Consider the following 15821-nt stretch of genomic DNA (forward strand, 5'->3'; position numbering starts at 1 on the left):
TAGTTTCAGAGAGCGGGGAGAATGTTTTAAAACCTAAAAGATCCAATTATTCTTGGAGAAGACCATCTGTTTTTACACAACGTCATGCCCTGTTTTACCCAAGACACGGAAAAAAAAAACAGCCATAATGATTTAAATGGATTTCATTAAAAGTGAAAATAGGAGGAACTTTCTGGAATTGTTGGGATATTTACTTTAAACAAGTACTACAATCTTTAAATGCCATCCTCACTGCTATATCATCAAATCATTTTTTTAATTCAACATTAACCAACACAAAACATAAAAAAGATGCTTATTGCAAACTCAGTAGCAGTGGTAAGAAAGTGGCAGGATTTGCACATTTCATCACTCACTGAAGGCACCTCAGATGCTTTAACAATCTTATGACCTCACCAACTCCTTTTTCCATCTGTTTTGATCTTAGCAGTCAGCTCAGAGTAAATGTGTCCTAATTTCTTTAAACTATCAGTTTATTTTTACATTGATTTCAGTTATATTGCACGTGCAAATGTAATGTTTGCTTTCATATAGCACTTCTAATCTTACCAGAAAACTTTATACATTCACACATTTACTTCAAGGATTTATACACCTCACCTTCAGCTAATTTAGAATCACCAATTAACCTTAAAATCTATGTCTCTGGAGGAATGAAGGAAGCTGGAAAACCTCAAATAACCCACCTAGGCACAAGTGAGAACATGCAAACACCACACAGACAAGGAGTTGAACTCTCTTGCTGTAGGTCTTTCTACGAGTGTAGAGGAATCCTAGATCTCTGTTCCTCTTGTGCACCATGTATGTTCACGCTTCTGCTGTTTCACGGTTTTGAATGTCTCCCATGACCGCTCAAAGCACATCTGTGTCTGCAGCAACCTGGACAAATGTGATGGTAACATAGTTGTCATGACAGTGCAAAGATCCTCCTTGAACTCTGTCACCTCCACTACCGTCCATCCATCTATCCACACAATCAACAGAAGACTGCACCACAAAAGCATTCACAACACATTTTTTTCTTTAATTTTACACAGAAACATGTGTACAGGAGAAATATCCAGAGCCTTGGGGGAGGGGGTACGGTAACACTGGCTCACCTCAGGATGTCTGCTGGTGAAACTTGAAGGGTCAAGCAGACGACTGCACTTAAATTCACTTAGGAAACAACTGAATGTTTTTAGCATCACATAACATCTCATGCATGACATCAATTTCTGACATAATTATTAGTTTAGTCAACAAACACAGACATACCCATTCTCAAGTTATCCACAGGCACAGAAAATGAGCAGAACTGCTGCTCTGGAAAGTTCAGAATTTGACTCACTTCATGTGGCAAAAAATACAATCAGTTCTTTTAAAAAAAGAGAAAAAAATATTTTAAGTCATTTAAATGCATTTTGATAACAAACAAATTCTGCAAATCATCCAAAAATCAATTACTAGTAACCCCAGCAAGAGATTCACTAAAAGAAAAACTATGGTATATCAGGACTAAACAGTTTAGATACAGTGAGAGCAGATCAAAAAGAATTTATCCATTTACTGGCAGTCAGTTTTATGCCATAATAAAGTTAAAAATAATAATAAAACAGTTGACATACTTCAGTAATACAGGGAAAAGTTGAGGGTAACAGTGAATCATTTGACGTTATCTGACATATACACAAGTAAAGTGGCACCAGTATCAACAGAAAGCAAACACAGCTGTTTAAGGCTTTGATCACATGACCAGACATGAACACGACTGCAGAGGTTTAGCAACACAAATCTTCCAGGAGTGATTATTAAATTTTTTTTTTCTTTACAGCACCGCATTATCACTGAAAACAGACTGACACTGTAGACTCATATTTGCTGCTTTACTGTTACACTACCAGTGGTGATAAGGTCTACAATAAAACAGTGCTAAAGAATGAAGAAAAATAAAATAAAACATGTTCACTAAATTAACCCAGGCAGTAAAGCAAAGACTTCTTAGAGGTAGGAAAATGGTAATGGAGCATTTATTCTTCAATAATCAATCAGCTAAGTGTTCGTGTCCAATGAGGACTGTCTGCAGAAGTAAACTATTGGCCAATAAAAGCACCAGGAAATGCAAATCAATCATGTTACTTTTGATATTAGCAAAACCTGAAGTTGTAATTGGTTTAGTGACATTAAACTAGTGTTGTATGAGGAGATTTTTTGCATGAAAAGCAACAAATTTACAGGGTTACAGGAAATGAAAGGCCACATAAGAAATTAGCTGATGCAAAATTGCCCTATACTTCAACCCAGACACCTTACTAGAGCCCAATTTTACACTGATTACATTTCCGCTTGTTGTAACCATGAACTTTTCAAAAATGCATTTGCATCTCTGATGAACAACGTGAGCACAGCTGCCATTTAATCTGACCGAGGGATGCACTAGGTTGATTAAATTAATTCATAACAAGCATTTGAGAGCTATGACCATCAAAGCATCCAGCATATAATGAGCCTCATTAGCATTACCCCGCAATTCAGATGTTAATACAGTGTAGAGATATCGGTGACACAGAATCTTCGTAATATAAACAACGACCACAGTGCAACAACACTCGACACAGAGATGCTTCGTATGAGATAAAATCTACAATGACCTGTCACCAGCTATGGTCACGAGCTGATAATAAAACAGTCTAAAAATCCAAACTTGTGTCCAATTAATGATACACAACCATCACCCTTGCATACAGTACACAGAGTATAACCAGCAAAGAGGACCTCTCGTGTGAAATTATCTACAATAAACTGTATATCATCTTTAGACATGACTTATTAAAAATTTCACAATATGTCTCTTGAAAACAAAACTAGAAATCTTTAAATACATTTTCTTTTGTTTAATAATATGAGTGATTACTCTTATTTATTCATTCATTAATAAGAGAACTTGATCAAAACACCTGGTCCAACCTGAGCCCAGTCTAAACCACATTGCAAGTGAATGCAGCCAGATCTGATTGCATGAACTCTAATGGGAAAGTTCATTCTGTTTCAAGTCACTTCAAACAGCTCTGAGGTCAGAATGAGAGGAAAACACACAATATTGCAATACCACCCCCATTCTATTCTAGCATTGGCAGGTATTCCGGGCATATTTATTTAGCAGTTTAATTTAAGCAGTGAAGCAAATAAAAAAAAACAATGTTGCAACATAAAGCAACACTACTTGAAAGGATGTGTAACAAAAAATAAAATAAAATATGATGTTGGATGTGCTTAAAAGAACATTTTAGTGTGAATTGGGCCTACAGACAGGTTGTGCTGACTGAAAGTTAACTCATCCAACCAATCAAAGGGCTTAAAAAGCTCGCAAATGCAAAACGGGGGTCAAATTCAATGAAAATTTGATTTCAAGTTGGATTTACCCTAAAGCAGCCGTTTTAGCAGAATGGCAGTTACTAACTTTTAGACATGCCAAACTTCAAAGCGTTCTGTTGCCTTCGCCTATCTGCACTTTTGCTGGTGCAGATAACATGACAGTGTTGTATCTGCAGGTCTCTACTGGGAAGATGGAAAGAAAGGGAAAAAAAAGCTACTTGCTCATTAAAATGAAATTAATTAATACCATGAGGGAGATTTATTCTCAACTCATTATACATCAGATCATTTTATTTAAACTGTACGTGACCAAAGAGATTTTGATTAATGGTAAACACGAGGTGGAATGAACTTTATTATGTGAAAAAGTATTTTTGATCCATTTTACAAAACAGAGATGAAAATGTTTAAGGGGCCAAACCTGATTAAACACAGAACATAAAGTTGTTAGTGTTTAGATGGTGATACTGTATTTACAAGGGTTCAAATTTACAACATCAGATTTTCTCTTTCATGCTTTGTTTTTTTAATACGGAAATTAAACCTGCGATCCAGTATGAACACTGGCTTCTTAACCTTTAAGAGTATTAGGTCCAGGCAGTACATTATGGTCTGATTTAGCTCAATTCCCTTTAATAAGGACGATTTACAATAATATACAGGACTGATATTCAGTAAAGTTATGAATAGTCGTCTCATGATGAGCTCAACTCATCCCTGGGCTTCATTCTTTTGCTTCTAGGATAATAAATATATTTTAAATGCATTAACAGGATCAAAGCTAATGGAGCTTTCCCTGTAAGTGCCGTTGAGATGAACAGAGAGAGTCAGAGGGAAAAATGCCAGAGTAGGAAAAAAGGTAAGAAGATGTAGATTTGTGAGGTCACTACCAGTCTGCGTTCTCCCAGGTTTCCTCAGCAGGTTTCGTGGGACTCTTCTTTGTCTTACCATCTGCATTCTCCCAGTTGTTGTCCCAAGCCTCCCAGCTCTCTTCTGTGCTGTGTTTGTTGTTGGATGCTGCTTCAGAGCCCCAATTGTCCCAACTGTCAGAGCTCTTCTTGGCAGAATTATCTGCAATGGTCCAGCTGTCACTGCTGGGAGATTTCTTAGCCTTTAAGGAGCTGTTGCTGCCAAAGGTCTCCCAGAAGTCCCTTGCAACAGGCTGGCTAGAACTACCCTGATATCCCTCAGTGGCATCCATGTTTTGGTAGCTCTCACCAGCAGACCTGAACATAAAGAAATGCTTTTACAGGCCATAGCTTACAGCATTGCATCACAAAGTGCTTAGGATTCTGAATATGAAACATTTCATTTATTGTGTATTAAGCTTTTTTTTTTATTACCCATCTTCTTGTTTTCCAGAGAACAGATTAGTCAGCTTTGACCCAGCTCCCTGAACCTAAGGAGGAAATAAACTATTTATGTAAGTGTACCTGTACATGTAAAATACCTTATTTTTCATTCATTCAAAGGTCAAAGAATAACATAATAAAAAATAATAAGTCCTAACAAGTCCATTACGACAAATCAGTTTTTACTACACAATCAAACAAATTCGTTTTAGCAAGGCAGTAATATTAAAATGACACAAAAACACATTTTCTAACTCTTTTACATCATGTACTCACCACCACAACAAAATGGCAGCAAGAAAAACAAGAAATTAAATGTAATTAGTATAGTTCAAACTTAACGGCACTGCAAAACCAGTCTCCTTGGAGGACTAGAGCGTATAGTGTATCGGGGGGCTCCGGCAGTTTTGGATACTGTTTGCAATAGCAGTGCCAGGGCTACTGCTCCTCACTTGGGAGACTGGTTTTGCATCAGCACAGTGTGGCAGATGTCTGCCATTCCTACCTTGTTTGCCAGCCCAGTGATGCTGACTGCCATTTCATCTAGCAATTTGCCATCTTTCACCTGGACGAGCCAAATTATTGTTAAAAACTAATAAAAACAACAGTCTAATGAAATGCGTGGTGAAGAGCTCATTTTTGATTGTGGAAAAAAAACAATACAGTTTTTTTGTTTATTTTTTTAAACAGCACAGATGATTTAAAAGAAGAGGAAGAAGAAGAAAGACAGTAAAGAGTGTTTTAAAAAAAAGCACAGACTACAGATACATTAAATTAATATTGCCAACACTACATTAAAAGACAAAAGCATTTTGTTTCTGTCGGTCCACTCAAAGAGAATAAATCACTACAAAGCATGGTAAAAAGAGGCACCCTTCTATGTGTAACAGTTAAGATTGAAAAGTCAATTACCCTGCTGATGCTGGAATTGAATTAAAAAAAAAAAAAAATTTAAAAAAAGGAAAAATACTTTTGTTTTCTTTTTCTTTTTTTTTCTTTTTTTTTTAAAAAGATGACATCCAGGAGCTGCTCACTTGGCAGTTAAATCTGCTAAGCAGAAGCATTGTGTCAAAAACACTTACTATTACTGCAAAAATGGTAACATGTGTTCTAATATTACATGATGTCAAAAGAAAGAGAAAAAAAACAACAACAACAAAGCTCAGACACACCAAATCCCCAAAGGTAACGAGCTGTGGCTTTCAAATGAAGAGCTCCAGGATGCATCACGTCTTGTTTACTGTGAGCAGACAGCCGGTGGTTTTGAGATTGCATTTTGACCTGAATGCAACCAAAACCAGCTCAAGCGTAACAGCTTTGAGCCTTAACAGCACTCAGAAAACAAGCCACGAATTTTCAGGAAGCTTATGGTACAAAATAAATAAATAAATAGTCTGTTGCCTACAGAATCTATGCATGCTGCTGTCTGTTTATAGGGAATTCACTGCGGCTGTCACTGATTCAAGAACATAAAAATGGCTCCAGTAAAGCAACACCAAAACCTAGTAGAATAGTCGTGATGTCATTTTGTGCACTGAAAGCTGGAGACTTTGAACTCAGACATGACGTGAACAAAGAGTTTGGCTGTTAAAAATGTTTGTGCTATAGGCTTGATCCAGTGACAGTTCACACTGACTCACACACGTTCCCAAATAAACAGCTCACAGTCGTACGCTTCTGCAAATCCCACAGCTGAGTCACTGACAGAGAGAGAGACAAAGCTTTGTGTTTACCCCCCCCCCCCCTTCCATCTTTGAAACTACAGGTCTGTCGTTTAATGTTAGTTGGCATACAGCAGATAAACTGGCACAGACAGGCAGCGGAGAAAATAGCACATTCACATCTGAAGCTGTTTCGTGTCTAAAAGCACTGCATCCCACCACCAAATGAACAACTTCAAACATCAATGTTACCTTTTCTTGAGTAGGTTTGATAACATTCTCATTTAATGTCTGTCCTAACTCAGTGGCCTAGTTGGAAGTCAGAGAGGAGAGTTCACTTGAATGAAACAGTTTAACATTCACAGTACTGCAAGACACTGAGCTGCTTGTTCTGCAGTAGCATGCAGCCTGAGCATTCCCATCCACCATGACACTGAACAAGCACTAGAGGGTGTAATGGTTCAAGACACTGGCAGCATGGCACATCTATAACCCCAAATATTACGATATTTTTGCTTCTTACTCTGTGTGTTCAATTCTACAGAATAGCATCAAGGACTCCCCACGTTTTTTCACAGAAACCAATCAGGTGTTTGCATACCATTGTCCCTCTTCAGCGCTGTTAGCAGTAAACACAAACACTGGCATGCATAAAAAGGATAACCCATAATCAGTGGATGTGAGTGAACAGTGCTTCTGTTCACTCCTATTCCATTTGTCCTAAAGGTTATCCATATATTCCAAATTCAAATATGAGAAGAGACAAAATGCCTTGTGTTTAACCAAACAGAAGCACATGGAGACGACAATTCTGACAACATTTTTTGTTAAAGGTTTCTTTAAAAGTGTTAAAAAAAATAACTAAAAAGCAGACAATAATTCTGAAAAAACAAAAATGGTAGATACATATTAAAAAAAAAAAAAAAGATATAAAAGAAGCACCATGCATTTACAAACTGCTTTACCGGTTCTGGGGGCGCTTTATAGCCCCTTAACTAGATCCACAGAAGGCAAAGAGATAGTAAAGTAGTAATACAGTTATTGCTTGTAGGTTTATATTATTAAAATATTTACAAGCAAATGGCATACGCATGCTTATACCATCAAAAGAAAGAGGAGACTACTTAATACAGTCTGTAGAAGAGTCAAAAACCTTTATTAACAGGAGCAATAACTGGCTACTCGAGATGCGATAGACTTACCTTTAAGGTTGCTTGGTTTGCAAGTTTAGTTGTCTGCATGAGAGGGACAAAAATAATCACCATTTAAAGTTTTGTTTTTTTAGATACACAAGTTAAATGCCCAACATAAATTCTATGAAAATAAAACATCTTTGTGTGGATCAGATTTATAGTTTTTCTATTTTCAGTTTTTAATTTTTTTAGTTTCCGGTAATGTCCAGAGTGTACTGGCTTGTTTTGGTTTAGCTTTTAAAATGTTCTGTTAGTTGGAAAAATGTTCATTTTTACTCTTGCTAAATTATTATGCTATGGACTCTATTTCTCAGGGCCAGATTTAAGATGTTCAGTACAGAGGCCTGTACTGCAAAGCAGGTTTTTGTTTTATCCAGGCAAGTTCAGGGTTAACCCTGGGGAAGGAGGGTTAACTTCTTTCTAGGGTATATCACCATAGTAACTTAGGCTGCAGACCTAACCTGCCTCAGAGCAGGTTGGGTTTCAGATTAGAGGTCAACAGGTATGAAATCCTACTGGCCAATCACTTCTCCAGGAAATAGCATCACTAATCCTGGCAGGTCTTTTGGACTTCAATAGGCAGACAGTAGGAGGCTCTAAAGTTATACTTTTGTTTTGTTTTTTTGGTTCGTTTGTTTTTCTCTGACAATTACACACCAATGGGTTTACACAGCTGAAAATGATTAAAACTAAAACTGTCACATGCACATTTAACCATTAATTTAATAGAATAATCTATCAGATTACAATGGGCAGTGTCTTAATGATAAAGTTGTGATACTGATAAGTGTGTTAACTTCTTAGACAGTCAGCGCTGTTGATGGCTTTCCTTCAATGCCTTCAAATAGTTTAACCTTCATAGTAATTTTTTCCAGTCTAACTGATCAAAACATTTAAATAAACACTTTCACACAGTGCATTTCCTCTTACTTTCACTCAAACCACTGCTTTTTCTGCAGGAGCTGTGTTAATTTCTGCCTCTTCATGTTTTTCCAGAATTATAGTTTGCCATCCAGCCATGTGTGACCACTTAGCCTGACATCAGCAATCAGGTTAAGACAACCCAGGGTAGAGCCCAGCTATTACAATACAAACACCTCACTTAAAATAGTGTAGACATCTTGCTCTCAATAAGCTTATGCAAAAATGCCTGCTTTTGTTGATTTTGGTATCACATTGAGAAAAACAAAATGAATACATTTCCTATTCAGTTTATTATTAAATTGAATGAGTTAACCTTTGTTTGAAGTCACTTACATTATCTTTGGCAATAGAGGCAAACTTGCTAGCTCCAACAGTAAAACTGCTCCAACCCTGTTAATAAAATGTTTAAAAGTTAAGTTATATTAAGAAAGAAAAAAAATTAAAATACAGTTCAGCCCACCCCCCCAAAAAAGTGTGTCTTGACTTACTGAATAAATAGAGGACATGGCATTGTTCAGGAAGTCCTCTTCTTTCTTCTCTGGGGTCACTGTGTTGCCAAATCCAACGTACCGGTTCTCTTGATTCCCACTGTAACCACCTCCACTGAAAAAGCAGGAAAGATTTTTTTTATTTTGTATGTACACAAGCCAATAGAACAAAGATTCATAAAGGAAACTTAAATGTACAATTAGCAAAATTTCAGATATTAGACAAGGGCAACAACATTTCAAACGTCACTCATTACTTTGGATTTTATCCATTTCCAGAAAGGTTGTGTACATGAGAGACAATAAATCAAGATACAGTCATAAATATGAAGTCAAGCTGGCATTTTTAAATAATTATGAATTATCTCTCAAAGTCTCCACACTGTAGTTTGCGATATAGCTTTAACGTTCATGTTTTTCCTTGTATGCGCAAATGAAGTTACACCAATAATTACAGGAATGACACCTTTTTCTCTGCCAAAGATGTCACTGATATACACTATGTATCTCTGCATAGCAAATAGTCATTTGCTGCCATATTAATGTTTATAAATAACTTTAGAAACCTACCTCTGATAAGAGTTAACATCATCACTCAGCCAGTCTTCAAAAGCTTTATCACTGGATTTCGCCGAGTTCTGTCCAGATCCTCCAGAACTAAATTTTACATTACAGAAATATCAATTTGCTGTTTTGATGCCTGCTGTTCTCTATCTAGTATCAGACCCAGCATTAGTAAGTTTAAAATCTCCTTCATTCATACCGATGAGAGGATGAAAGAGTGCTTTTGGGTTGAGGGGACGTCCAGTTTCTTGCAGGGGAGGTCTCAATGGACCACTCCTTTCCCTCTGCTAATGTTGCGACCTGTCAATGCAGTGATGAACAAGGGTGAAGATGTTAGCGCAAACTGGAAAGCATTATATCTAAACATATCAAGCTAAATATATCTCATTACTGAGGATATACATTTATAATTTAAACCACAATTTCGTTGTACATGTACAATGACAATAAAGGGCTATTCTATTCCATTATGTTTTATCCGGTCCTCTGTGAGTGGGTTACTGGAAGAAAAAAAGCATCAGGAATAATTAAGAACTGAGTGTGAAGCTTACCTTGTCCCTGAAGAGTGCAGCAGCTCTGCTGTTGTATTTCTCCTGCAGAGTCCAGTTTGGATCATAATCATCTTGCAATTCAAGAAACAAGCGGAATTTTCCATTTCCACCTGCTTTCATTTTCTCCAGTTCAATATCTTTCCACTTGTCCATGGTGACCGAGCGCACAAAACTGCAGACGGGGAAGGAAAGATAAAACTGCATATTATCAGGCTGTAACAATTTCTTTGTGATCATTTGAAGGAATACACAGACTACTCTGGACTGTTGCTTGTAAACAATGTTCTTCCAATAATGTAACATATTCACAAAACCAATCCATATATACACTAGAGCATTTGATTAAAATGTATTTTTTTGACTAATAACTGTATGTTATTTTACTATAGTAAACTTATCTCAAAGTTTAACATGTCTTTGTAGTTTGCCAAATGTCACAAAAATGTGACTAAAGTTAAGAGACACCATGACTCATCACATTGTTACCTGAGATGTACTCCCAGGCCCCTGTGCTTGCCAGAGCACTCGAGACAAATCCAGATGCCATATGTCACACTAACCCACTGAGGGTTAAAAGCTCCACACTCAAAACACAGCTGAAAAAAAACCAAAAAAAAAAAACAGATGAATATAAGCAGGTAAAAAAACAACAACAACAACAACAACAACAACACACTTCATATTCAATGATATACCCTGGAGTTCTTCATTTGATTTTCTCCAGCAAAAAGCCAACTAATGTTCTTACAAACAAACTCTATGATACAGTTTTTCCTAATGTGTGATCTGAATATTAGAAATAACCTTCTCTAATTAAACTAGAATGTGTGCCCTCTTGTGATTCATTTATTTGGGGCCATTTAGAGGACGATAGTGCAAAAGTGCAACCTCTCAAGGAGCTGCTATCTTCTCTGTAAAGTAGAATAAAAACGTTCCGGTGGGCTGAGATTATTTTGGTTAAGAACTGAAGTTAAGCCACATGGATCAGAAGCTTTAAGGACTTACATTATTCTCATCCTGAGTTCTCACTTCCTTCAGAACTCTTCTGGTCCTTGGACTCGCCATGATGACTCACACTGAAACAAAATTGCAGAGGATCATCTTAAAGACAACTACTGGAACAAAAATACTAATACAAACCCCTGAGAATTAATACTCATCAACCCAACTTCATGTTGCTAAGCAACTAATTAAATGCCACCAATACCCATCATCTGTTTCCCACACTGAAATCACACAGTCTCACTGGAGTATCACTTTATTTTTGTATTCTATTATAGAGGGCAGGTTTAATTTGTGAAACTGAACCAACATATCCAAAGGCTGGACAGCAATCAGAGGAAATGTTTAGATGATGAACTTTAAAGGACCTGAACCTGCTCCACAGGCTGCAGCCATGAAACACACACAGAAAAAAGCTGCAGTAAGAGGTCAAAATTCAACCAAATATTCATCAAACCACGAGTTACTGCTGACAAACTGTAAAAGTTTATATGAAAAATGTTATAAATGTAACTTTTTAAATGCTTTTTGTTCACAGGAAGAATGAATCTAACATTTTATTGTGAATTCAAATTAAAGCATTAATGAATTATCAAATATTCACCTGATTTTCTGCTGCATCTGGCAGTAAGTATGCACAATGTGGGAGGCTACTGCAGGTAATTTAGCCACACCATTTTACAATCATGAAACCCCTACAGCTTCTTTGTTTTCACGTTTTTATCTTTGACCACGGCACAGAGACAGCATCAAACTAGACCCCTGCCCAACATGCACCAAGCAGCAATCACAATGATTCTTATAGCTTCTCTCCACAACCTCAAACAAACTTAATAGATTTATGTAGTAATTACCATCAGTGAACACAAAATGTATTGTTTAAACTGCAGTGCTCCGCCATATCAGGTCATCATTTAACCATTTATAATGTCATTCATTGCACTTTTGGTACCCATTTTTAAAGATTAACACTTTCATAAATATTAATGGAAATAGGACAAAGTAAGTGGAATTGTTTTTTGTTTTTCCAACTGATTAGTTTACTAATAAAAGAAAAGTATGAGTATTATGATATTTGAGAAGCTGAAACCAGTGAATCAGTGAATGCCATTTAGGGTATTCACTGATCCGCCCTCCCCAGACGTTTTAGCCAGAACCAACGGAAATTCCCAACCACTGAGTAAACCACTTCAAAACAAGCATATCATCTGTTTTCTTTATCAGAAAAAATGCATCATTTTCTGTCAGATACAGTAGCAAATAAACACCAAATGCCTTTACTGTATGCAGACCAGACATGCCTATGTATTTAAATACAACCCTGCCTTTGTTTCCTTGTTACACATTAATAAAGGTCATGAAGATTAATGAGCTGTAAAAAATAAAAAATGCTGACAATAAGTCTGCTTGACTGGCTAATCCACTGCCTATCTAATCTGTTCAATAATAAAAGATGCTGATATTACATAACAGGGTAAACCAGACATCTGAGTTTTACCTGAAGCAACATCTACCAAGTCTTGCACATGTTTAGCAAAAAAAAAAAAAAAAAAGATATCCTACAAAGCCTGAGTATTTTCAAATAACAACTGGCAATGCTTTTGGCTATTCACTGGCTGGCAGACGGCTTGCAAATATAATCTGGTTTCATTAAACAGGATTACGCTGACAACTCATCATATACACTTTGTTCCCATGCTCACTCACTCTATGTACCCCTCTCAGCAATTGATTGCCTTATCAGTATATTCTCATACTCGAGTACTCCTCAAAATTATTATATTCTCTCATAACAAAATACTGTTATACCCAAGTCTTCTGAAAATCCTAAATCCTTTTAAAAACTGAAATAGGTGTAACATTTCATTTTTAAACATTTCCCTTCGTTATAACTATTTTTTCCCCTTTAACTTTCACCCCTTACTTTAGTGCAGGAAGGTCAAACTCATTTTACATCGTGGGCTGCACACAGCCCACTTCCATCAGTGAAACTTTTCTTTTTGTCAGTGTAAAGAAGTTTAACTACACTTTTAATCTCTGAGATATGTTAATAATTCGACAGCATCCATAAACCTTTCTGCGTGATAAGGAAATGCTGCTGTAGTAAATGAAAAATCTGTCAGCAGGACTTTTTGGGCTTAAACTGTGAGAAATACATTTGTATAATTACAGAAAAAAAATGGTAGCTCCTGCAATTATAGATGTTTTATCAAGTCATAGAAAACATGTTATTGATTTGTACTGTAGTCCCATTGTAAGAAGGAAAAACAAAACAAAACACTGAACCATCTATAGAAGACAGTAATAAAATGTAAAAAACAAACAAACAACAAAAAAAAAAAAACAGGCACATTTCTGTCACTTAAGAGCTTAGGTACACAATGAATAAACATATGGGAGGACCTTATCAGGAAGAAAAGCTATAAAACTTGGTTCAAGAGTTACGCCCTCCTTTACTTGTTCAGATGGTCCAGAGATCCAAATTGGGAGTCTGCTGGGTCACTTCTGGCCTCCTGGACCTCATGTTTGCCACCAATGCACTTATTTTACCATGACCTTTACCAAGTCTGAAGTTTGGTTCTTGTGGTGATTTCTGCCACATCTCTAGATTCTAATTTCCTCGCCTTCAGCCCTGGTTAGCTGTGCTTTGGGGGCAGATTGTGGGGCAGTGGTCTCGGTGTAAATAAATGTAGTGTTCCTCGAGTGTGTAGTTCCACTCGGTGACTTAAATGCCACATTGTTACCGTGCTTGCTTACTGAAAATGGTGCTCCTACTTCAGCAGGACCCGATCTTCCACCGTCACTCCAGAACATTTTGCCCTTTCTTTTTCTTTCAGCATTAGTCTCTTTCTGTCAGCATTATGTCTGTGACATTAACATATTCCCCCTCACGCTTGTTTAACTGATCAATACGCGACTGCGATCTGAATGAAAAAAAGGCAGACATCTACGATAACTGGCAAACAAGCTGCTTAATTATAAACCATAAACATACGTCATTATACGCTGTTACATTGCTCTCCCTATAAAGCATAAAAGCAAGCAGCAGTCTAGTTAACAGTCAAATTACGAGTTACATGACAATTAAGTTTTAGCTGAGGTGCAGACGTGTCAAAGCTCTGGGAGACACAAAAACTACCGCCCCCATGCAGGGGCTTAATGTGTGTGTTTCACAGCACAGGTATAAAAGTATACTGGTGTGTTTTCCACGTCTTGCTTTGACTAATGATTCACAGTCCGTCTCCAAAAGGAGATGACAGCGATGATAACATTTAAATGAACTGACGAGATTAGCAGCACTGGTAGCGTTAGCTTCACCGGGAGCTAGCTAACTGACCCGTTACCTGTCTGTGACCGACGAAGAAGCGAGGAGCTGTTTCCAAAGTCTACTGATAAACTCCGACCTTTCTCCTGTCGCGGAGGATCAGCAAAAGCTGGTGTATCACAGACTATGTCGGTCAGGGAGAAGATAATTTTTCAAGAATGCTGATGTTAAACACCGGTAGCCATGTTCCTGTTTGCATACGTTGGCAATGCAATGCATTATGGGAGTGATTCTTCTTCTTCTTTTGCATTTTAATGGCGCCTTTAACCTGCTCATTGCTGCTTGTTACTGGACTGGAGTGTGTGGGGGTTTGAGGTTTTTTTTCTTTTTGAGTCACAGTCCACAACCACGACGACGACAATACAGTTTGTAAATAAATAAATAAATAAGGTCACATTTCAGCACTCTGCTATCATTGTCTGATTTATCAAGCAGCAAACTTAGAAACTCATATTAAAAAACACTTAAAAACTGCACACCAAATTCTTGAAATACTTGAAATAATATCCCAAAATTCAATGTGAGTCTTTCTGATTAACTGAACTTCAATTTCAGTGATAAATGCGAGTTTGTGCTCCACATGGAATTAGGTTTATAATAACAAAATATGTGAATGGCTTCTTTCTCATTGCTTTCTACTGAATCCACAATAAATATCAGAAACAGACTTTCTGCTACAGTGAACAGCTGCATGTAAAACAGGAGTAATTAATTGATATTATGATGTTATATATCTCCTGTCATACTCCAGAATAGCTTACATTGAGAAATACTGCTTTGTCTTACTATGATCTAACTGATTGTTTTCTAATGTTGATCAGAGAATTCCTCTTTTTGCTTCAGACACAACACATATTCCTAATGCTGAACAGGTTCAGTGTGATAACAGTTTGTCATTCCTGTTATTCCAGCTGTTAATTAGGTGTTTAGTAGTATCACATCCCAAGACTGAAAAATTGTGAATTTTCATATTTGAAATAAAATCTGGAATTTTTAAACTAAGGATGACATCATATACATATACAATAATAGTAACCATAATGACATATAGAAAATTAAATATAGATTATTATAATATTATTATAATATAATATTTAATATTATAATATAATATAATATTATAATATTTAAATATTAAATACCACCACTTTCTTTTCTTACATTCTTATTTTTATTGCACTTAATTTTCCCCCAAATACAACGATTTACACAGTTAACAATGCCCACAGTGACTGCTTTAAATGGCTGTGCTGTATTTAAGTGATAAAAGTGTGACAGTTCATGATTGTGTCACCTTCCCACTCTGTCATGTAAAACTATTTGAATTGTATCTATATTTAAAAAGTGCCAGCCACACTGTGCCTCCTAACTCTAATTAATGATGCCCATTATTATCCATTGCTGAAA

General features: G+C 36.6%; 1 protein-coding gene across 7 annotated transcripts; it reads right to left on the reverse strand.

Moving 5' to 3' along the window:
* Window positions 1-1003: 1003 nt before the first annotated feature.
* arfgap1 (ADP-ribosylation factor GTPase activating protein 1) lies at window positions 1004-14630 on the reverse strand. 7 transcript variants are annotated; one of them, XM_080890392.1, is made up of 13 exons: window positions 14434-14630; window positions 11093-11163; window positions 10574-10683; window positions 10088-10259; window positions 9736-9836; window positions 9543-9629; window positions 8973-9087; window positions 8818-8874; window positions 7570-7602; window positions 6620-6676; window positions 5212-5271; window positions 4698-4753; window positions 1004-4580 (listed from the first exon to the last, which is right to left on the reverse strand). In XM_080890392.1, the coding sequence occupies exons 2-13, from the start codon at window positions 11150-11152 to the stop codon at window positions 4241-4243; spliced, it is 1248 nt and encodes a 415-aa protein (XP_080746518.1). In that variant the 5' UTR covers window positions 11153-11163; window positions 14434-14630; the 3' UTR covers window positions 1004-4240. The 7 variants fall into 7 exon arrangements, with proteins under 7 accessions (XP_080746518.1, XP_080746519.1, XP_080746520.1 ...); XM_080890393.1 differs by lacking the exon at window positions 14434-14630 and adding an exon at window positions 13847-14039; XM_080890394.1 differs by lacking the exon at window positions 6620-6676.
* Between the last annotated feature and the right edge of the window lie 1191 nt (window positions 14631-15821).

The sequence above is a fragment of the Rhamphochromis sp. 'chilingali' genome (genome assembly GCF_963969265.1).
Source record: "Rhamphochromis sp. 'chilingali' genome assembly, chromosome: 9".
In the NCBI taxonomy this organism is placed as follows: Eukaryota; Metazoa; Chordata; class Actinopteri; order Cichliformes; family Cichlidae; genus Rhamphochromis; species Rhamphochromis sp. 'chilingali'.

Excerpts from the sequence above, each read along its gene's own strand:
- arfgap1 (XM_080890392.1), bottom strand. The coding sequence starts at position 11,152 with ATGGCGAGTCCAAGGACCAGAAGAGTTCTGAAGGAAGTGAGAACTCAG. Across the intron at positions 10,684-11,092 it reads GAACTCAGGATGAGAATAAT|CTGTGTTTTGAGTGTGGAGC; the intron begins GTAAGTCCTTAA and ends GTTTTTTTTCAG. Across the intron at positions 6,677-7,569 it reads CAAACCAAGCAACCTTAAAG|GCCACTGAGTTAGGACAGAC; the intron begins GTAAGTCTATCG and ends ACTTCCAACTAG.